General features: G+C 36.0%; 2 protein-coding genes across 2 annotated transcripts; both read right to left on the bottom strand.

The window, feature by feature from the left end:
* Positions 1 to 3,827: 3,827 nt before the first annotated feature.
* Positions 3,828 to 4,437, bottom strand: LOC139848691 (F-box protein PP2-B7-like). The gene is made up of 2 exons (XM_071838399.1): positions 4,396 to 4,437; positions 3,828 to 4,292 (listed from the first exon to the last, which is right to left on the bottom strand). The coding sequence occupies exons 1-2, from the start codon at positions 4,435 to 4,437 to the stop codon at positions 3,828 to 3,830; spliced, it is 507 nt and encodes a 168-aa protein (XP_071694500.1).
* A 721-nt stretch (positions 4,438 to 5,158) lies between these two features.
* Positions 5,159 to 15,060, bottom strand: LOC139848690 (probable receptor-like protein kinase At2g23200). Its single transcript, XM_071838398.1, has 5 exons — positions 15,055 to 15,060; positions 13,806 to 13,974; positions 12,980 to 13,740; positions 5,483 to 6,394; positions 5,159 to 5,344 (listed from the first exon to the last, which is right to left on the bottom strand). Exons 1-5 carry the CDS (start codon positions 15,058 to 15,060, stop codon positions 5,159 to 5,161), a joined length of 2,034 nt encoding a protein of 677 aa, XP_071694499.1.
* Between the last annotated feature and the right edge of the window lie 7,623 nt (positions 15,061 to 22,683).

Here is a 22,683-nt window from a genome sequence, read left to right as displayed (position 1 = left end):
GAAGATTCCATATATGTTCGATTAAATCATTGGTAAGTTGGTTGTGCATTGTACTATCCCTTATTTATGTTCGGATAGTGTCTTGATCTCGTCCTCTGTTCCTCACCCGTTGTGCACGATTCGCCCTTTCGTCAGTTATAAATCTTTCTTTCCATTTACACAGCGCAAAATCATTGTCTTGTAAAATCATATTATGTAAAATGAGACAACAATCCATTACTCTTCGCATCTTGTTTACTTTCATAGTCTGTGCAGCTAGACTTAAAATATAAAACAGACCCTGAAGAACCCCAAATGCCTTCTCTATGTCCTTTTGGGCACTAGCTTGAAATCTTGTGAACTTAATTCTTGGCTCATCTGTGGGACACGACATTCCTTTGATAAGTGTCTCCCAATCGGGATATATACCATCGGCAAGGTAATAACCTTTGGTAGTTTGGTGTATTCATTACCATTTACCTCAAATGGTGCGGATGTAGCTATTCCCTTCTTTAATGCATCAAAAATAGGCGACTGAATCAAAACATTTATGTCATTGTTGGAACATGCCATCTCGAAAAAAGCATGCCAAATCTACAAGTCATATGAAGCCACACCATCAAGCATAATTGTCAGTTTCTTGTGATCACCCCTAGTGTATTGTCCTTTATAAGCAACCAGACAATTCTTCCACTCCCAATGCATTCAATTGATACTCCCGAGCATACCCTTGAACCCATGCTTCTCCTCGTGTGCACTATATAATCGTGCAACATCGGTTGCTGTGGGAGATCTCATGTATCGACTTTTATTTAAATCGATAATACATTTACAAAAGTTGTATAAACATATTACTGATGTTTGCACACTCATATGTAAATATTCATCGGGGCGGTTCCATAAGCCATTTGACGTATAGCCGAAGTACATTTTTGTAAAGTAGTAAACGATTGCCTACCGGTGGCATCTTCACGTTCTATAAAATAACTAAAATGCTTCGGAATAGGATTACTAGAGTTACTAGAAAAGGATGTTATACCTTGTGCAATTCGGAGGAATAAATTTATTCTCATACGAAAACGCCTTTTAAATTTCTTCGCCGGAAAAATTGGTGACTTAGCAAAGTAATCTTTCCACAATTGTTCCGCAGCTGACTCATGATCTCTCGAAATGTAACCTCGAACTCTAAGAATACGAGGCACGGACTCGACTTCAGATTCCCGTCCATTTCTTGAATAAGTTGGGTAATTCAGAGATCTTCTGAATCGGAATCGGAAACTCCAAAATTAAACGATGCCATAGTAATATAAATTTTAAGAATAGATTGTATAACAAATGAGAGAAAAAGAAGATTGTTGAGTAAAAAATGGAATAGAAATGGGGTATTTATAGTTAAATTATTGTATATTTACAAAAAAAAAAAAAAAAAAAGGTAACGGCTTTATAGCCGTTTGAATAACGGCTCCTACACGTGGCCCAATCATCGCGCGACACGTCAAACTGACATTTTTTTTCATCGGAAAACTAACTGATATTACGAAAACTAACTGATATTACGAAAACTAACGCCCCGTTAAATTCCGTCAACTTTCATCAGTTTGGCCAACTAGACTGACGGATGGGGACTAACGATGCGATGAGAGTGTTCTAAGTTAAAAAAGTTAAGTTCTTGAAAATAATTCGCACTTTATTTCTTTTAACCTCTGTACCTCGTTATCATCTTCACCACATAACAACCCTAATTATTTTGCAAAGAAAAAATTGCGTCGTTGGTCCTTGATCTTTGTATCAAAAAGCAAGGATAACCGTTAACTAATTTTTTTTGACCTGGTTGACCCTCAACTATCAACTTTTAACATGGATGACCCAAACACTAACTTCTGTTAGTTTGAATCCGTTAAGTTGTGTCCTGTGTGTGTCACGTGAAAGCGTGTGAGGGCAATTTTGTCCTTTAACATCCTTCATCACTTCTATCTTCATATTCATGTTCATCTTTTATACCTATCAAAATCAAAAATCAAAAATCTTCATCTTTAATAACACTAACAATTTATAATTTATTAACACTAAAATAATCAAGTATCTAAATCCAAATCCAAACTAAAATTTACAAATCAATAACGCGTCCGGTTTAACTACACCAAACATCATAACTTCATTATTAGGTTCACAAATCTGGATATACAATTTTATACGTTTGATTATTTTAGTGTTCATAAATTATAAATTGTTAGTGTTATTAAAGATGTAGATATTAGATTTTTGATTTTGATAGACATAAAAGATGAACATGAATATGAAGATGAAAGTGATGAAAGATGTTAAAGGACAAATTTGTCCTCACATGCCCTCACGTGACACGCACATGACACAACTTAAGGGATTCAAACTAACAAAAGTCAGTGTTTGAGTCATCCATGTTGAAAGTTGACAGTTGAGGGTCAATCAGGTCAAAAAATTAGTTAAAGGTTATTCGTGTTTTTTGATACAAAGATCAAGGACCAACAACGCAATTTTGTCTTTTGCAAATATAAAATGGTGCGACAGTCTTGGATTCTTCGTGCTATAGTCTTGTAAATGATGCGACGGTTTCCAATTTCGTATCAATTTAAATCAAACGGAGCTTCGTGCGATTGTATCTAGTTTTGATACGAAGGTATGCTATACGATTGTCGCTAATTCGTGCGATAGTGTGTGTCGTATATGATTGTCGTACTTAGATGAAACTGGAAACGAAAGAAGTTCAAAGTTTGTTTCTGGTGATCGGATTATGGTGATTCGTGGTGGTCGACGGCTGACCTACGGCGGAGATAGGTCAAAATCGTGAATTAGTACGTTAAAATTTTTAGAATGTTGAGGTAATCGATTTCTAACACTTCTACGTTATTACTTTTTCCAAAATCACACTGAATTGACCACACGAATTCGACCTCGACCTGTGTTGTGACTTTTTCGAAATGAAAATTTCAAAATTAGAGCTCGATTTTTGGAATTAATTTCTGAAATTTTGTAGACACGATTACTAAATGATTACTAATTGATTTTTTGTTAAAATCAAAAACTGAACAATTCTGATCGAATTTGCTGCAATAAACACGAATTGATGATTTCGGATCGATGTAGGCTAGCTACTTACTTAAGCTCTGATACCACATGTTTGGTCATAGTTAAGCTTTCAATCCGTGTTTATAAATTTAATCGAATAAGAGCAGGAGGTGTTTTTGATGAACATGAGCTAAGAAATAGATGATGAACAATACACAATGAATCTGAAAATGGAAATCTGTTACAGTTAGTTACAATGTGGTTAGGGAGATCAGGGAGAGAGGAGAGGTGATCACACCTTATGTGTGTGTGAATTGTGACTAAAAGCTTAATGAAACTAAGAGGTGATGGTATTTATATGGTCATACCGTCACCACATACATCACTTCATACCACTACAACATACAATTACAATCACATATATTAAATTAAAGTCGTAACAAAGATGGATCTGAATGTTCATAAAAAACAGTCAATTCGTATCCATATGATTAAAATATGAATGAATGAACGAATGAATGAATAATGCACTATGATATGGGGAATTTTCTGGGATTATATATATTGGTTCAAAGTAAAATTAATACATACGAAAGAAATTGCGGACGAAGGAAGAACTTGATTTCTAAAACTCAAACGTTAACTCCTATTAAAATTAAATACGTAGCTAAAAACACCAACAAACTTCCTAGTGATGCACGTAACCCACATGCTCCACTTTTTTATTTGTAGTAACATAAACTCAGAACGAACCACCAGCTGACCAAGTCTCTTGACACGTTTGGATTTCACTTCAACTTTAGTCATAACAGTTTTCGAATATCGTAGGCACCTTGTATAAGGCCAGAAAAATTGCCTTCATAAGCAATGAGCTTCAAATGAATAGGAATACCACCATCCCTAATATCAGAAGTGGAGTTAAATTTCCCTATGAGTACTTCCATATATCCATCTTCCCTCTCTTCTGGAACCCAACAATTATCTGGTAAATTCGATTCACTTGGTTGTCTAAAATAAACAATTCTAGTATCTTTGTTTTTCCAGCGGAGTACGTCTCGTACTATGACTGGACAATGCAACCCGTGACAGTTTTCAGATAGCTTGAAAATAAAGTAACACATGTATTCTGTATCTGGCGACATTGTTTCATCTTCATATCTTGTTTTTACGACGCACACTTGTTCATTCGAAAGCTCGGTCATGTCCGTTATCCATTCTGGTTCCGGAACTTGGACTTCCTTTAGTGTCTCAACTTTTTCACGTTTCACCTGTTCAATCGTAAAATCAATCAATCAAAATAGTTTCCATAGAAATTAACATGTGCGGAAAATAATTCATAAGAGAACACCAAAAAGAGTATTTTGATCAAACTTGCATTGTTGTCAATGACTCGAAACTCAATGCCTTCGACATAGATTGCACCGCCACCACAGTAGCTTCGTGACATGCTCTCTATTAAAACCTCAAAATCCGTATCTTTCTTATGATTTTGGAAGCGACACAATTCGATCATCATCCACTCTTCGTCTTTCCATGTTGCAAAATATGCCTGTAAGGATTCGCCCCCCATTCTGTACTTCAAATTCACATACCTTGGTTGGCTTGTATACTTTTTTGGATCACAGAATTTGAACACAAGATAAGCCCCATACATCACATTTGTAGATAAATACTGAGTTTTTCTCTTGATCTGAATGTTTAGATTTGATATATCCTGCAACTTTGCGACTGTTTTAAACCTGCCGGAGATATATAAGATATAAACATAAGGTGGTGATATATGATCGTTTATAATCATTAAATATAGATAGATAGATAGATAGATAGATAGATAGATAGATAGATAGATAGATAGATAGATAGATAGATAGATAGATAGATTATGCATCAAACCTTGATTTTTGAATAGATCTCCACTTATATGATCCACGATTTCCATATGAAAATGTTTTTGCTGATATCGTTTCATTCCATTCCCCCTTACTGCTCAGCGACAACCACTACATAAATATAAACAACATAAACAATAATAATCCAAAACAAACCTACTCCGATATTTTTTTTTTTTTTTTTTTTTTTTAAAGATAAAACAACACGCAAAACATGCATGAAATGCAAACGTACTAAAAATTAATTAGATATATAAGAATGCTAGCAAACTAATTACCAGTTTGCCATCTTGAAGGAGAATCCCTTTGACGAATAGCTCATAAAGATCGGCCTTCATTTTCATTCTAGAGTATTTCTCGGGTGTTTCCAGCGCATTTATTATTTCTGTATAATCGCTCGGCAGTTTCAACTCCCACATATCATGATCCTCCTATACCAATTGTACTATGTTATTAGTGTTATCTATATTAATTATATTATAATACAGTTTATGGCATAAATTAGTAAACTAAAACTTGCTAGCTAGCTAGCTAGCTATACGTGTGTGAAAAATGATCGAGAAACTAACTTGGAGTTTCAATGCCTTGTTAAGACTTCTTACTATACTCTTAATCTTTGGCAGATCATACCCGGTCTCTGTTAAGCACATAATGGCAATCCTTTGAAATTCAGCCAATGATTTCGGCGCAATTTGTTCCTTTATACCTTGAAACACCAATTTATTGAGACTTCTTTTCTTACCGTAGTGTCTTACACAAACAGGGCCTAATGACTGATTATGATCCTTACATACCTTTCCCCACGCTAATTTCCCGCACAACATCTCCAATAAAATTACACCTAATGGATATATATCTGATTCTTGTGTTACGTAATTAAAATCATGTGGTATAGGTGCCGCTGGGTAATATCCATCAAAAGAGTCATATCTGCGTACACTTTTTTCCTTTGATTTGCGAGAAAGCTCAAGATTGGAGATTTTAGCAATCCATTCATTATCGAGAAGAACGGCACTACTTTTGAGGTTGGTATGCATAATCGTAGCACGTTCCTCTATACTAGATGTATGAAGATATTTTAATCCGCTTGCTATGTTGATGCCTATCTTGAGACGCTTCATCCATGTAAGACTAGAATCATCCAAATGCTTATCGAGTCTACCATTTGAGGCATGCTTGTAAACAATGATTCTTTCATCAAACTCGTCACAATAGCCGAAAAGACCAATGATATTATCATGATTATTAAAAATGGAAAGAACTTCAAGCTCGTTCCAAAATAGATCATGTCCTTCACCAGACTTGCTATCCCACCGCTTTGCAAGAAAAAAGGTACATCCATTAGCATTGCTTGCATCCGAAACTTTTCCTTCGTACAGTTTCCAATATTTTCCACTTCCTATGCAATTTTCGTCACTGAAGTTTTGTGTGCCCGTTATTATAGTTTCAAGTGACATATGGAGGTTGGAGTTGCTGTTTTTCTGTTAATCATGACATTATTATATTAACTTTGTAACTCAAAAGAAATTTAAATTTCATATCTATCATGAGTTTAGTATGCTAAAAGGAAAAGAAACAAAAAATGCTATTGACCAAAACACCTATTTTACCAACCAACTATAAGTATTCGCCGTAAAAAAAAGCTAATGTCAAAATGCATTGGCAAGTCACTATTAGCCGGATATAGTCCAGTCCATATTTTATCGTTATTTATTACTGGCCCGTCTTTTTATAAGGGCTCATTTTCTCACTAAAAAAAAAATTCACTTTGTCACATTGGATTTATTTTTGACGTCTTAAAATATGAATAATTTGACATGTTTTTGACAACTATAAGCATCAAAAAGTGTTTGAACTTAAAAACGTAAAAAAAAAAAACATTAATACTTAAAAGTGTAAAAAAGTTAATAAAACCAAAAAAATTTGACACCATATTTTTGACATCATATTTTTTGACGCTTTTAATTTTACACTTGTAAGTGTCAAAAACATGTCAATATTTATATATGTTGATGCGTCAAAAATGGAACTTTTATTTGTATTATAGCTCGTTAGGTTTTATATGTGCCACAACTATTTATTTGGCATCGATCCTCGATTGTAAACATCACAAAATAATAAGATACGCATTTTAACATGGTATCTGACGTACAATAACCTATAAATCCTAATACTTTCCACGACGCTTTCTTCTTCCTCTAGTCATTTGCCATGGTTGTTACAAGCAAGTATGATAAAAGATACACCGTTACTTCCGTCTCCCATTTAATTCTGATAAAAGGTTGATCTCTCCAAACTCAAATACACATATTGGAGTACTCTCTTTCGTACTCATTGTGTTGCGTTTCAAGTAGACTATTTTCACGATGGCACCTCAACAACCGATCCTGTTACCGAAGACATGAAGAAGGCGGATGCAATAGTCTTGGGTTGGATTTTCCTGACCATATTTGAACCCTTGCTTGAACATCTTCTCAATTCGCAACCAAAAACGTCCCATGATGCGTGGGTGTTCTTACATAAACTTGTTCTCGATAATAAGCGGTCCAAAGGGACCGAACTTGGAAACCTCGCAATTGGTGCTCAAACTGCAGAAAATTATTTTTGAAAGATTGATTCCATCGCAGCCATGCTAAATAACCTCGGGTCCAAAATTGACGCAGACGAACTGGTGACATGCGCTATTAACGGCCTCAACGATCGTTTCCCACACGCTACGAATATTATACTACACTCTGAGCCTTTTCCCCGACCTGAACAGTGTCTTATCGACGATAACTTTGGAAGAGATGCAACTCAATCGAAAGGTTCGTTAGAATACAGAATCTCCGGTTACTCCCTCAGCCCCAACAGTCCTTGTTGCTCAGTCAAATTCGTCATCAAATCCTGATCATCTTCCGCCATCAAACACACCCGAGATATGTCACAACTTTAACCGTGGTCACTGCCGTTTCGGTGAAAAATATCAGTATCTCCATCAACAACGCCGCGCCAGTTTTTCCTCTTCAAACGCTACAACATCACGATCCAATGGAAACACACAAGCCCATTTTCTTGGTATCATTGCAACCCAACAGGGCTATATATGCCAACAACAGTTGAATCGATCCCATATCCCTTCAATTCCATCATTTTGTTCGCGTACACCCTTGGCCCAGGTTATGGGTCCACCGAATTTCCCACCGCTGAGCCTACAGGCTCACTATGATGGGCCCTCATACGCTATGCACCATTTTCTAACCTTGGGGTTGTTTATAACCCATCGCGTGGTTTTATGTTTAATGGACCTACCACAACTCTCGGGCCCAACTACTTTGCACATGTACCTCGACCAACAGTTGTTAGGCCGCAACAGTCCATGCTTGGACATACTACTGGGTCACTGCCGATTGGAATAGGGCCATCTCAGCCTACTACTGGGCCACCTTCATGCCTGGGCCCATTTTGCTACTAAACATCAGCCCAATTAGGAGACACTATTTCCCCACGCGTACACTGCCAGCACTATACCAGATTATGGTAATTCAGGTTGGACTATGGACACTGGTGCGTTCATTCATATTACGTCTAGCTTTAATAATTTAAGTACTGTTATTAATCATTGCATGTTTCCTTTGGTCACTGTTTGTGACGGGAACTCTATTCCCGTTGTCAATTCTGGCCATCACGTTTGGCCAAATATTCATCGCCCACTTCAATTATCTAATGTTCTTGTCATGTTTAATATAATTAAAAACCTTATTTATGTACCTCGTTTCACTTGTGATAATAACGTTTTCGTTTCTTTTGACGAATTTGGTTTTTTTGTGAAGGATTACTTGACTCACCACATGCTCCTCCGATGTGACAACATCGAAGATCTTTACCCTCTCACGCATCATCTATCTACAACAGCTCATCATGCTCTCCTCACCACCCCAAGTATCTGGCTTCAGCGTGTCGGACATCTCATCACTAATGTTTTTTGTCGTCTTATTTCTAGTAGTTGTATTTTATGTAATAATAATAATACGAACTCTCCCATGCTCTGCCATGCTTGTCAACTTGGTAAGCATGTGAGACTTCCAATTTCTAGTTTTGTTTCGCCTGTTTTGTCTTATTCCGAATAGGACATCTCCTATTTCGAGTCTTAGCGGTTATAAATGTTATGTTATGTTTTTTGGATTATTCTTCACATTATTTATGGTTGTTACCGTTACACAATTAATCTGAAGTGTTTGACATATTTTGTACAATTTCATGCTTACATAAAAACTTAATTCAATTGTGAAATTAAATCTTTTCAATGTGACCATGGAGGAGAATTCGACAACAATAAAACTCACCAAATCTTCCAAACTAACGGCATTCAAATGCGTTTTTTCTGTCCTCAAACATCCCAACAAAACGGTAAAACTAAATGCGTGATTCGCACCGTCAACAATCTTATTCGAATCCTCCCTTTTCATAAAAATTTACCTCCTACTTTCTGGGTGGAAGCCCTCCACATGGCTACATATATCTTAAACCTACTACCATCATCCGTTATTAATCACGATATTCCACAAACTCGCCTCTACAAGTATCCACCAAACTACTTTACTCTTCGCGTCTTCAAATGCCTCTGCTACCGAAGAATATAATGCTTTAATAAAAAACGGTAATTGGACTTTTGTGCCTCGCCCATCGGACTCGAACATAGTTCGCTCAATGTGGTTGTTTAAGCACAAGTTTATTGCAGATGGTTCACTAAGCATGTATAAGGCTCGAATCATTTCAAATGGTCACATTTATCAGGTTGGTATAGATTGCGATGAGACATTCAACCCAGTCGTTAACTTGACTAAAATCATGACGGTTCTTAGCTTTGCTACTTCTCGACACTGGCATGTTCATCAGCTAGATGTCACGAATGCATTTCTTCATGGTCATTTATCTGATCTTCTACAAGTATCAGTCTCCCAGTTTTCATGATCCTGCTCACCAGGATCATGTATGCCTACTACAGAAGTCCCTCTATGGACTAAAACAGGCACCCTGATTTCAAATATTTGATGGATATGTTCATATCCTGGTTCCAGCACAGCAGATGTGACACCTCCTAGTTCATCTACAACGAGCGCACATATTATCTTTTATTATACGTAGATGACATTATTTTGAGTGAATCATCTACTAATTTTCTTTAGCGGGCCATCCGCTCCCTGCAACAGGAGTTCTCGATGACAGATCTTGGACCTCTTTACTACTTCCTGGGTATTTCATTTACTCGCACTTCTTCTGGTATGTTTTTATCAGAGCAGTACATCTCTAAGATCATTGAGCGTGCTGACATCGTTGGTTGTAACTCAAGCAGGACACCGATTGACACTAGCACCTAACTATCCGCGAGTGGTCCTCTAGTTAAGGATCTCACTTTGTATCGTAGCCTCGCAGATGCTCTCCAGTACCTTACTTTAACTCGACCGGATATTTCCTACGTTGTACAGCAGCTCTGTCTATTCATTCACGGTCCTCGGGAGCCTCACATGGCAGCTCTTCGACGGATCATACATTATGTTTAGGGTCCCATGCATCTCGGTCTTCAGTTATTTGCTTCTACCACCACATCCTTGGTAGCATACTCCGATGCAGCCTAGGCAAGGTGCCCGACTACTTGCCGATCCATGTCAGGTTATTGTGTGTTTTTGGGGAATAATCTTCTTTCGTGTTCCTCTAAGCGACAACACACCCCGTCCCGCTCCAGGAGGCCGAATATCAAGGTGTCGTAAATGCCATTTCAGAGACTTGTTGATTTCGAAACTTGCTTCGACAACTGCATTGTCCGCTATCATCAGCCACCCTCCTCTACTGTGACAACGTTAGTGCGATTTATATGTCTGGTAATCCGGTTCAACATTAGCGGACCAAGATATTCACTTTGTTCTGAATCTTGTTCTGAAAGGTCATGTTCGTGTGCTACACGTTCCCTCTCGCTACTAGTTTGCGGATATCTTCACCAAAGGCCTTCCAGCGGCTCAGCGAATATGCTTCATGACAACCCAACCTTTAAAAAGCTTACTTGATTTGGTTGACGACTCGACGAATATGCAGGTGCAGTAGTGGGTTGATGTCTCTACTTTCAACTTTAAAATCTATCATATGATAGAAAATCCTATCGGGAATCTTATCACCTTATTCGGATAAGTTGCAAGGTGAGCCTTGCGATCCTTGCGACTCGTTCATCGCCAACGTATGACTCATTAAAACACGGTTAGTCGCAACTCGCAAGATCATCGTGCGAAGTTGCGACCCGTGTTGTCTCGGTCATGAGCCTAGATCACAGGTCGCGACTCGAATTTTCTCTAGTATGAACGAGTGATTTCCAAGTCACATGGTCGCATGGCTACCTTGCGACTTGCGAGGGCATTTTGGCAAAAAAAAAAAAAAAAAATATGTTTGAGGGATAATCCTTATAGTTAGTTGCTAAAATGGGTGTTTGGTCAATGGTCTAAAAAAACGAGTCTTCGTTGCTTATAATTAATAAGGTAACAATTATCGTTATATATGTGGGAGGTGTAATATCTTGAATCCAACAATTTGCTTGAAATCCAACGGATCAATCAGAGCGCGACAATCACATGTGATTGAAAAAAAAAATTCGATTTTTTTTTAATTTAGCATTTGAAATCTAATCACATGTGATTGTAAAACCCAATCACATGTGATTCTGCATGTCAAATTCAATCACATGTGATTGGAAAAAAAAATTAAAAATTTTTTATTTTTATTTTTACAAAAAATTATTTTTTTCAATCACATGTGATTGGATTTGACATTCAGAATCACGTTTGATTGAGTTTTACAATCACGTGTGATTGGCATGCGGAATGACATGTGATAAAGAAAAAAAAATTGAATTTTTTTTCAATCACATGTGATTGTCGCGCCACATGTCGCACTCTCATTGGTCTCTTGGATCTCAACTTAAAAGTTAGATTCATTTGAATATTCCTCATATATATGGACTTATGTTAACCATTTAGTTCAGTGCTTGAACTCATAAGTTTCTTACAAAATGTCTCAGGTTCGAATCCTGCTTAGATTGGATTTTGTGGTGGTCAACAAGGGTTCGAACTGTTGGATTGGGTACATTAGACTATGTGGTCTAATGGTAACCCTAACTAGGAAAAACCTTTTAACTTAATTATATGGACTTATACGCATGAATGCAACACATACCTATTTCTGGCGGATCACGATTCTTCCATCATTGACCCAATAAATGTACTAGTATATATATATATATATATATATATATATATATATATATATATATATATATATATAGGGGCATGATCAATGGAGAAGTAACCAATCGGGGGGAAGCGGGGGAAACAAAAATTTTATTTTTTTCGTTTTTTTTGAATTTTTTTTTCCGGCATCAAGATCACACAAAAATATGAACATTTAGAAGAGACACTTCGTGATGAATGTTATTATTTAGGCGGGAAAACGATCGACAAAAATAACATTCAAGATAATATTGTTCGTGAAGAATATGAATGTTTTTTTCTTCATGTTTTGTGAAGTAAAATTTAGCCCGATTTAGAGTTTAGGGTTTATGGTTTAGGGTTTGGTGAACCCTAAACCCTAAACCCTAAACTCTAAACCGTTCGTGTTAAAAACTCAATCTAAATCCTAAATATAAACCCTAAACCCTAAATTTCTAAACCCTAATATCTAAACCCTAATATCTAAACCCCAATAGCTAAAATCTCAAAATACGCTCGAAAAACACGATAATCGTTATATATTACTTCTTCGAGCGTTTTCCCGCCAAAATAAAAACATTTATCACAAAGTGTCTCTACTAAATGTTCATATTTTCATCTCATCTATAATGTTCGTGAACAAAGTTTTTTCAAAAAACAAAAAAAAAAAAAAATTGTTTTTGCTTCCCCCGAATGGTTACTTCCCTCTCGATCCTACTATATATATATATATATATATATATATATATATATATATATATATATATATATATATATATATATATATATATATATGATGAGAGTAAATAAGCTAGTATGTAAACAGCTACTTACTTGAAAGTTCAACGCTTTTTCAAGTTCTGCAATGACAAGTTCCATTCTCGGACGCTCGGATTGAGTTTCTGCCACACATTGATATGCAACCTTTGAGAAGGTGTCCAAAGAATCTTGATTGACACCTCCATTTAGCGTTAACATGTTTTCTTCAAGTTCATATATTAGTGGATCTACCAATTCCATTATTGTTCCATTCTTGAAACATCGTCTTGCAATTGAAGGAAGCCCCTTCTCACCGTAAGCCTTATGGTACGCCAACTTTCCGCACATGAGTTCGAACAAAACAACTCCAAAGGAGTAAATATCCGATTTCGTTTTCAACTTGCCTGAACTCTCATAGTCGGGATCTAAGTAAAATTTTGTTCCAGCAATATGCTTAGTAACGAGTGTGCTACCTAGTTGAACTGCATTTTGTAACTTGGAGAGCCCAAAATCTGCAATCTTGGCCACCATTTTATCACTGAGTAAAACGTTCGCACTCTTTATATCACGGTGAATTATGGTTTGTTTGTCCTCTGTAGGTGTGTGAAGGTAAGACAAACCATTTGCAATATCAATGCATATTTGTATACGCTTAGCCCAAGAAAGTCTAATCATGTTGTCCTCATTTCGCATATAAGCATCCAGGCTTCCATTAGAAGCATACTCGTAAACTAGAATCATTTCGGATCCTTCATCACAAAAGCCAAGAAGGCAAACGATATTTGGATGCTTACATTTGCTGAGCATTTCAATTTCTGCTAAAAACCCTTCTCCTCCTTGCCCATTTAATATATTGTTGATGCGTTAGTAGCTACAGTACTAAGTCTCTTAGGAAAATCACCTTTGTAGTACCCTTCAACCGCCAACGAATTTATGCCATCAAAATGTTCGAGTTCTGCTTTGTACACATTCGCATACCCACCTGACCCGATTTGGCATATATCCGAAAAATCATCAGTTGCCGCCTTTATGTCACTAAATTTAAATTTCAAGTGGTCCAAGTTTCTTCCCTGAAATATCGTTACACGTTAAAAAAACCAGGATGTAGTTTATGTAGGACGAATATGAATATATAAATATAAAATATAAATTTGGATACAAATACAATAAGAAATGTGAATATGAGGACAAATACAACAATAATATTTATTATTGATAAAATTGCTTAATCGTCACTTTGTTTACTTTTCATCTCTTCCAATTAAAAATTACACAAACAATCCTTATAATGAGTTTTAAATCCCAAAGTCATCATTTATCCTAATATCTATTAACTATCATGTTATCTCCCAATAGTGATAATTCCACTCATTAAATTAATAAATCCACTTAAATCATGTATACTTACATATATGTTAACCATAACTATGAGTGAATCTATCATTTTCATGAGTGGAAATATCATCACTTATATATGTGTCGGGGTCACGTGGATACATCTGTCTCAACCCCTTTATTACTTCACTTTCAGATTTTATTTCTCATTATCATTCCCCAATCTAAAAACATCTCAACCCGCTTTCTAGCTTATATAGATCACACTGAATTTTAAGCCATCGCAAACTAATTTCCCAGATAACATCTCATTGATAAATAAGAAAAAAACACAATTACTTTTTATATTAGATCACAAATATTTTCTGTAGCAATTACATCAAAAAGTAGAACACCAAAGGCGGAGACAAGGAGGAACCGCGGGGTGATGAGCCTTCCTCAAAACCCCAATCTCAATTGTATCATATGTTCAAATAGTAATTTATTTATTGGCTCAACTATCCAATTCTCATATACTTCGTATTTTATTTACCTCACTTTAAAATTAAGTTTGTTTCACATTATTATTATATGAACAACTAAACTGAGAACTAAAATTACTCAAATCACAGCTAGGGGCGGCGCCAATAAGGGGTAGAAGCGGTCGCCCGCCCTCAGTAGATTTGTAGTTTTTAGTGTAAAAATTTTAGGTTTTTTTATTTTGAACACGGTGTATTTTTTTGTCCAAAAGTCTCTATAGTTTGCCTCTGAAGCTTCCATATTTTGCCCAAAAGCCTCAGTATTTTACCCAAAAACTTCCGTATTTGTTCAAAAACCTCCATATTTTGTCCAAAAAATGTTGCTACACTTTCAAAAAAATTTCGCCCAAGGTAAAAAAAATTTCTGGCCCCGCCACTGTTCACTGCAAATGGCCGAGTGATGTATTTTTTTTTTCAAATCCATCTTCTAATAACAATTTATGTCGCATATAATATTTGTTGTATATGCCTTCAGTTATCTAATATAGTTAGAAATTACTTTTTGTTCTAAATTATATGTTTCATACATAGAACTATTGCTATTAATTATTACTCTCTCCGTACCAAATTAATTGTCTTTAGATAACAAAAATGCAGTTTAAGAAATAAAATTATCACATTGTACTTTTTTTTGTCACCTTTACAATTTACCTCTTACTTTTCATCTATCTATTTTGTCTTATATGCATAAACTAACGCTATTATTATCTTTATCTATATATGTAAGTGACAATTAATTTGAGATATCCCGAAAAGAATAATGGACATTTAATCTTGGACATTTTATGATTCTTGGTATATGTATTCTTATATTGTTATTTTATTGATTTTTTTTAATAGATTACATATTAACAATAAACCAAATCACGTTCAAGATAAGGATCGTCATCAGCATGAAGATAAAGATTATCATAAACAGCACATTAGTTAGAGTTTGTTTAAACTTCATATCTATTAGGCATAAAAGATGCAAGAGCAGATGTTGATCAACCCGAGCGGGAAAGAATATACTTACGCCCAAGCGAAAAATAACGAAACCGGATAAGAGGATAAGCAAACTTGTTTTTTTAATTTAGTTCGATTTAGAGTTCGAAATTTAGATTTTTTAATTTCTGGGGTTAGTTTTTTTGGGGGAGAATGCGGGTTTATGCTTAACGATTATATTAACCTTAACCCATAACAATAAGTGTTTTGATAATAACACATGCACATAACTAGAGGTGATGGTAGACATCTTGGCATAAATTTACAAGTTCAATAATCCACACTTACTCTAGCAAAAGACCAAAACCAAACAAAGCTTGAAATGAGAGCATAAGCTACACGATTCAGTCCACGATCGACCGCATGTCAGACCGTGGAACTCTGCACCCTGGTTTGTGAAACCAGGAGTGCACGGTCGACTCCACGGTCAACCGTGGATCGATCGCAGAAGGTTCTGTTCGAACTTTTGATCAAATTTAGTTTGACCACTTCGGGGCATCTACAATTTTATGAAACTTGTTTAAACATGCTTAGAATAGTTGCCCCATTCATATCTAAAAGAGTTTTTGTCACTAGAACGCTAATCTTGATTAATCACACCTAAGGACACGTTAATGATGATTTAGCCTTGATTAAGGGATAACACATAAGTGTTACAGGATAACATGTGCTCCTAAAATGTATCTAGACATACTTAGGATGATCATCAAGTCCCAACCAATAGTTGCTCTTTCCTTGTACATGTGTTAGACATTAATGTATACTTATACATTAATTTTGCAAATGCCACTTTGCAAGTAAAACTTACATAGTTTTGGTACAATGCTATGTCATCACTATATGTTTAATCTTAGATTAATTAGTGATTTCTTGCTAGTCATTACATGTGTATTACTTGACTACTTGCTATTAATACATGAGTATTATTTGACTATGTGCTAAATTTTAACTTGCTAATAATTACTTAATATATATATATATATATATATATATATATATATATATATATATATATATATATATATATACATACATACATATATATATATATACATATACATATATATATATATATATATATGTATGTGTGTGTGTGTGCGCGCGCTTTGTCTTGCTATGTGCTACAAGTTGAAAAACCATCAACTTGTATTTGGACTACTTCAATATATGATTGTGCTACTTGGATAACAATTAAAGAGTCATAATCTAATAATGAAGAATTGTTAACACACATACGATTTGCTTAAGTCTAGAAACAAGTTTAAGAATGGTTGTCTTGATTAATTTGATGACTTACAACATGCTTAATTGATATTACTTGTTTCACTTGTTAAGACATCATGAACACACTTAATCAATTCACAAACAAGCTTAAAGATGAATATTAATGTGCTTTGTTATTAGTGAGTTATTGTCATCAATGACATGTTGACCAACCAATAGGACTTTAGCAAATGTGTTTATTACAAACAAAAGATTAAGACAAAATTGAGATTGCCTCAAATAATTATCATGACTTGTATCCAAGAATGTTAGACTTACTACTTTAAACATGACAAGTCACTATCAAGGCAATACATCCAAGATAAATAAACACTTTATGCATATAATACTTGTATAGGATGTTGGGTATCTTTTGCAGGTAATAAATGAAGTAAAGAGTCCAAAGATTTAAGGTTAAAACTGATTCAAACGGCTATACAACGAATAAGTGTTTTGGACTGGACCGCGTGCGGTAGACCCACGATCGATCGTGGTCCGAGTCGTAGCAACGGCTACTTTTTTATCTCTTCATATAAATAGCAAGACTTGGAGAACTTTGAAGAATTAACCCTCTTGCATGCTTCAACTCAAATACATCAGAGAATCACAAGTTCATATCTTTTGGTGATTAACAAGAGAAGTTCTATAATCTCATAGATTGTAGAAGGGTTGTAAACTTACTATCAAATTACTATCTTTGTGAGTTTATTTAGTGTTGTATTAATCCTTTGAATTGTCTTTGGAATATCATCACTAGAAAAGGGTGAGTCTTGTCTGTAACTAGAAGCATAAGTTAGCTTAGCTATCTTCTTCCTTAAAGGGAACTACGATGATTAATTCCATTGGGGATTAGTAGTTGTACAAGGTGAATACAAATTGATATAAGTTAGAGGTAATCTTTCGAACGGATATAAAGATTAGGTTTGTTGTCTATAAAGAAGTACAACACTTGTAATTCGGATCTCCACCGGATTTGGAGAAAGAGGCTTAGTGAAGCAAAACTCCCGATTAGTGAATCGGAGAGTGGATTAAGGTGGATTATTTAACATCCACCCGAACCACTATAAATCTTTGTGTTTATGTTATTTACTTTACATTCCACATTACTTCAAACATAAACACTACATACATTGGGTTTGAGTTGATTAAGTTGATCAATGATTGTTCAAATCTTATTGATCATCGAAAAAGTTTTAAAAATCGTATTAACTAACTATTCACCCCCTCTAGTTACTAACAAGTTTTTATTGTCTAGATTCTAAAAAATATTTTATTTTTTTCTAACAGCAGGTTAGCATACATTTAATACTAACCCCATTTTTTTTCTATATTTAGCCCGATTTAGAGTTTAGGGTTTATTTTTTTGAGCGACGATTTTTTGACATTAGGTAGATCATATAGTTCAACGACCCTTATCATTTGCACATAACACAAATGTTCGGGCGGAAACCCAAACCCGATCGACGGTACCCGGGAACATAACCATTCGGGCAGTGGTCCGGGTAGAGGTCCGTGAACGAATCATGTAAAACCTCACTATAGGGTCAATATATACCACCATTATTGGTGTTCAATTGGTTTAAATAAAATCATATCATCCCTAAGGATCGAACCTACGACCTCTCCCTATCCCATGACACAAAGTAAATGGGGGAACCGTTAGGCTTTATGGCTTATGGTTTAGGGTTTTGGGTTTTAGATTTAGATTCTGTTGCAAAAAATATATTTTTTAATTTTTATCTGAATCTACAAATTAAATACTAACCTCGGGCTTTTTTGGGTTTCAAATCTGAACTTTCCTTTTAATGTTATAAATATAACAAAAAGTAAATAATCACTTATTTGCTTGTCACAAATTAAGGGCTTAGCTCTAGATCTTTCTAATATATAGGGTTTAACGCGCCCGCTCTCCCCCCCTCCCTCCCTCTCTCTCTCTCTCTCTCTCTCTCTCTCTCTATATATATATATATAAAATCCAGAAATTGCAATAGAAAAGAAAAAAGGAGGTTTGTGATGATTTTGAAATCTTTTCTACTAGGTAATCTAGTATCCTTATGCATGAAGATAATCAATTCGGTCGTTATGGTCGAACTCTATTATGGATTTCTGACCACATTCTCCATAGGACCCTCCTATCTCTTCCTTCTCCGAGCTCACGTTATGGAAGAAGGAGAAGAAGGAACCGAGAAGAAGGTATCAGCAAGAACTGGTTTTATTACGGGACAACTCATAATGTTCATATCGTTCTATTATGCGCCTCTGCATCTAGCACTGGGTAGACTAGTCATATATATATAGGCATATATATGTATATTTCAAGTGCAAAAGGCAATTTGAATGCAAGCACAAACAGCATCGCGGATATGAGATTAGCATTTTATGCGTTGCGCCTAAAACATTGCGGAAACCGTAGAAAGAAAGTGTGCGAAGATGTCCCGCACAAACATTGCGGGTATGTCGGTGCTGCGCTATCATTGGTTCCGCGGATATTCCAAACCTATAAATAGGGAGCTTGGTCTCTCATTTTAGGTTGTTGATTCTATGCAATTGCTAAGGTTTTTATGGTTTGCTTGTGAATACGCCCAAGCCTTAATCATAATCAAGCCAAGGTAATGCAATCATGACCGGGACATGATGATTGATCACTGTAATCTAAGTGAAAGACGATCATAAGGTCCCAAAAATATTATCAACACCATCATCCATCTCTCATTGCACTCAATTCCTAAATTAGATCTTAACATCTGATTTAGGATTGATCAATTGGTGCCATCCGTGGGACATGAATTAAAAATTTAATTTGATAAATCTATTCTGTGTAATTGAATGATTTAATTGCGAATTTAATTGTGTTCATGTTCTTGTTCGATGATTTGCAGGTTTCCACATCCAATTGAAGGCGTTAAGCTAAAATGACAACACGCAATAAAAAGAAGAATAGTAACACGACTCATATATGTGATTTTCGAAGTTCAACATCATTTGATTTTTAGGCAAGTCCTTAGATCGGTAAGCAAACAAAAGATTTGCTTGCTAAAACATCAGGAAATTCTATCGCTAATGAAGGAGCGCAACAAAGTGTTGTAATTGAAAAGGCAAATGCAGCCAAATGCAATACTCAACAAGCTATAAGTCAGCGCGAAGAAAATGTTACGAAGGCTAATTCTGCCAATTCCCAAGGGAATGCGAATAAAAGCACTACAGTTGAAAGCATTGCGAATGATACGAGCAATAACGCAGCAAAAGATGCAGAAGTTAAAACTGCAAAACATGTTATAATGTCTTTAGAGGCGCGACAGTTACTTCAAGAGAAGGGACATGACCTTCATATTCCTTTAAATTACGAGTGGCCGCTTAATGACATATTGTCACGAAAAAATCAATTAATCATAAATAGCGATGATTTGAATGAAGATGCGCATGATCGCAGTGCATTTGGATCGCCTGTGATGCTTTTAAAGAAGGCGAAACATTCAAAGGTTCAGCGCCAACTTTCTGATAATTCGGAGAGTGATCCATGAATTATGAAAGTTACGCGAGTAAAGCGTAGAAGGCCTGGAACGCCAATTCCACATTATTTTGAAGAAGGCGAAACTTCGCAAGCTATAGAAAAGGTAATCTAGTATCCTTATGCATGAAGATAATCAATTCGGTCGTTATGGTCGGACTCTATTATGGATTTCTGACCACATTCTCCATAGGACCCTCCTATCTCTTCCTTCTCCGAGCTCACGTTATGGAAGAAGGAGAAGAAGGAACCGAGAAGAAGGTATCAGCAAGAACTGGTTTTATTACGGGACAACTCATAATGTTCATATCGTTCTATTATGCGCCTCTGCATCTAGCACTGGGTAGACTAGTCATATATATATAGGCATATATATGTATATTTCAAGTGCAAAAGGCAATTTGAATGCAAGCACAAACAGCATCGCGGATATGAGATTAGCATTTTATGCGTTGCGCCTAAAACATTGCGGAAACCGTAGAAAGAAAGTGTGCGAAGATGTCCCGCACAAACATTGCGGGTATGTCGGTGCTGCGCTATCATTGGTTCCGCGGATATTCCAAACCTATAAATAGGGAGCTTGGTCTCTCATTTTAGGTTGTTGATTCTATGCAATTGCTAAGGTTTTTATGGTTTGCTTGTGAATACGCCCAAGCCTTAATCATAATCAAGCCAAGGTAATGCAATCATGACCGGGACATGATGATTGATCACTGTAATCTAAGTGAAAGACGATCATAAGGTCCCAAAAATATTATCAACACCATCATCCATCTCTCATTGCACTCAATTCCTAAATTAGATCTTAACATCTGATTTAGGATTGATCAATTGGTTCCATCCGTGGGACATGAATTAAAAATTTAATTTGATAAATCTATTCTGTGTAATTGAATGATTTAATTGCGAATTTAATTGTGTTCATGTTCTTGTTCGATGATTTGCAGGTTTCCACATCCAATTGAAGGCGTTAAGCTAAAATGACAACACGCAATAAAAAGAAGAATAGTAACACGACTCATATATGTGATTTTCGAAGTTCAACATCATTTGATTTTTAGGCAAGTCCTTAGATCGGTAAGCAAACAAAAGATTTGCTTGCTAAAACATCAGGAAATTCTATCGCTAATGAAGGAACGCAACAAAGTGTTGTAATTGAAAAGGCAAATGCAGCCAAATGCAATACTCAACAAGCTATAAGTCAGCGCGAAGAAAATGTTACGAAGGCTAATTCTGCCAATTCCCAAGGGAATGCGAATAAAAGCTCTACAGTTGAAAGCATTGCGAATGATACGAGCAATAACGCAGCAAAAGATGCAGAAGTTAAAACTGCAAAACATGTTATAATGTCTTTAGAGGCGCGACAGTTACTTCAAGAGAAGGGACATGACCTTCATATTCCTTTAAATTACGAGTGGCCGCTTAATGACATATTGTCACGAAAAAATCAATTAATCATAAATAGCGATGATTTGAATGAAGATGCGCATGATCGCAGTGCATTTGGATCGCCTGTGATGCTTTTAAAGAAGGCGAAACATTCAAAGGTTCAGCGCCAACTTTCTGATAATTCGGAGAGTGATCCATGAATTATGAAAGTTACGCGAGTAAAGCGTAGAAGGCCTGGAACGCCAATTCCACATTATTTTGAAGAAGGCGAAACTTCGCAAGCTATAGAAAAGGTAATCTAGTATCCTTATGCATGAAGATAATCAATTCGGTCGTTATGGTCGGACTCTATTATGGATTTCTGACCACATTCTCCATAGGACCCTCCTATCTCTTCCTTCTCCGAGCTCACGTTATGGAAGAAGGAGAAGAAGGAACCGAGAAGAAGGTATCAGCAAGAACTGGTTTTATTACGGGACAACTCATAATGTTCATATCGTTCTATTATGCGCCTCTGCATCTAGCACTGGGTAGACTAGTCATATATATAGGCATATATATGTATATTTCAAGTGCAAAAGGCAATTTGAATGCAAGCACAAACAGCATCGCGGATATGAGATTAGCATTTTATGCGTTGCGCCTAAAACATTGCGGAAACCGTAGAAAGAAAGTGTGCGAAGATGTCCCGCACAAACATTGCGGGTATGTCGGTGCTGCGCTATCATTGGTTCCGCGGATATTCCAAACCTATAAATAGGGAGCTTGGTCTCTCATTTTAG

The sequence above is a fragment of the Rutidosis leptorrhynchoides genome, chromosome 5, assembly GCF_046630445.1.
Source record: "Rutidosis leptorrhynchoides isolate AG116_Rl617_1_P2 chromosome 5, CSIRO_AGI_Rlap_v1, whole genome shotgun sequence".
Taxonomy (NCBI): Eukaryota; Viridiplantae; Streptophyta; class Magnoliopsida; order Asterales; family Asteraceae; genus Rutidosis; species Rutidosis leptorrhynchoides.
This window is presented reverse-complemented; position numbering and strand designations above follow the sequence as displayed.

What these genes read in the sequence shown, in the direction of transcription:
- LOC139848691 (XM_071838399.1), bottom strand. Translation starts at nt 4,437, where the DNA reads ATGTCGAAGGCATTGAGTTTCGAGTCATTGACAACAATGCAA. An exon ending in AGTCATTGACAACAATGCAA is followed by an intron (nt 4,293 to 4,395) that starts GTTTGATCAAAA and finishes ACGATTGAACAG; the next exon opens with GTGAAACGTGAAAAAGTTGA.
- LOC139848690 (XM_071838398.1), bottom strand. An exon ending in AAAAAGCGTTGAACTTTCAA is followed by an intron (nt 6,395 to 12,979) that starts GTAAGTAGCTGT and finishes CATGATTAACAG; the next exon opens with AAAAACAGCAACTCCAACCT. An exon ending in ACAAGGCATTGAAACTCCAA is followed by an intron (nt 5,345 to 5,482) that starts GTTAGTTTCTCG and finishes CAATTGGTATAG; the next exon opens with GAGGATCATGATATGTGGGA.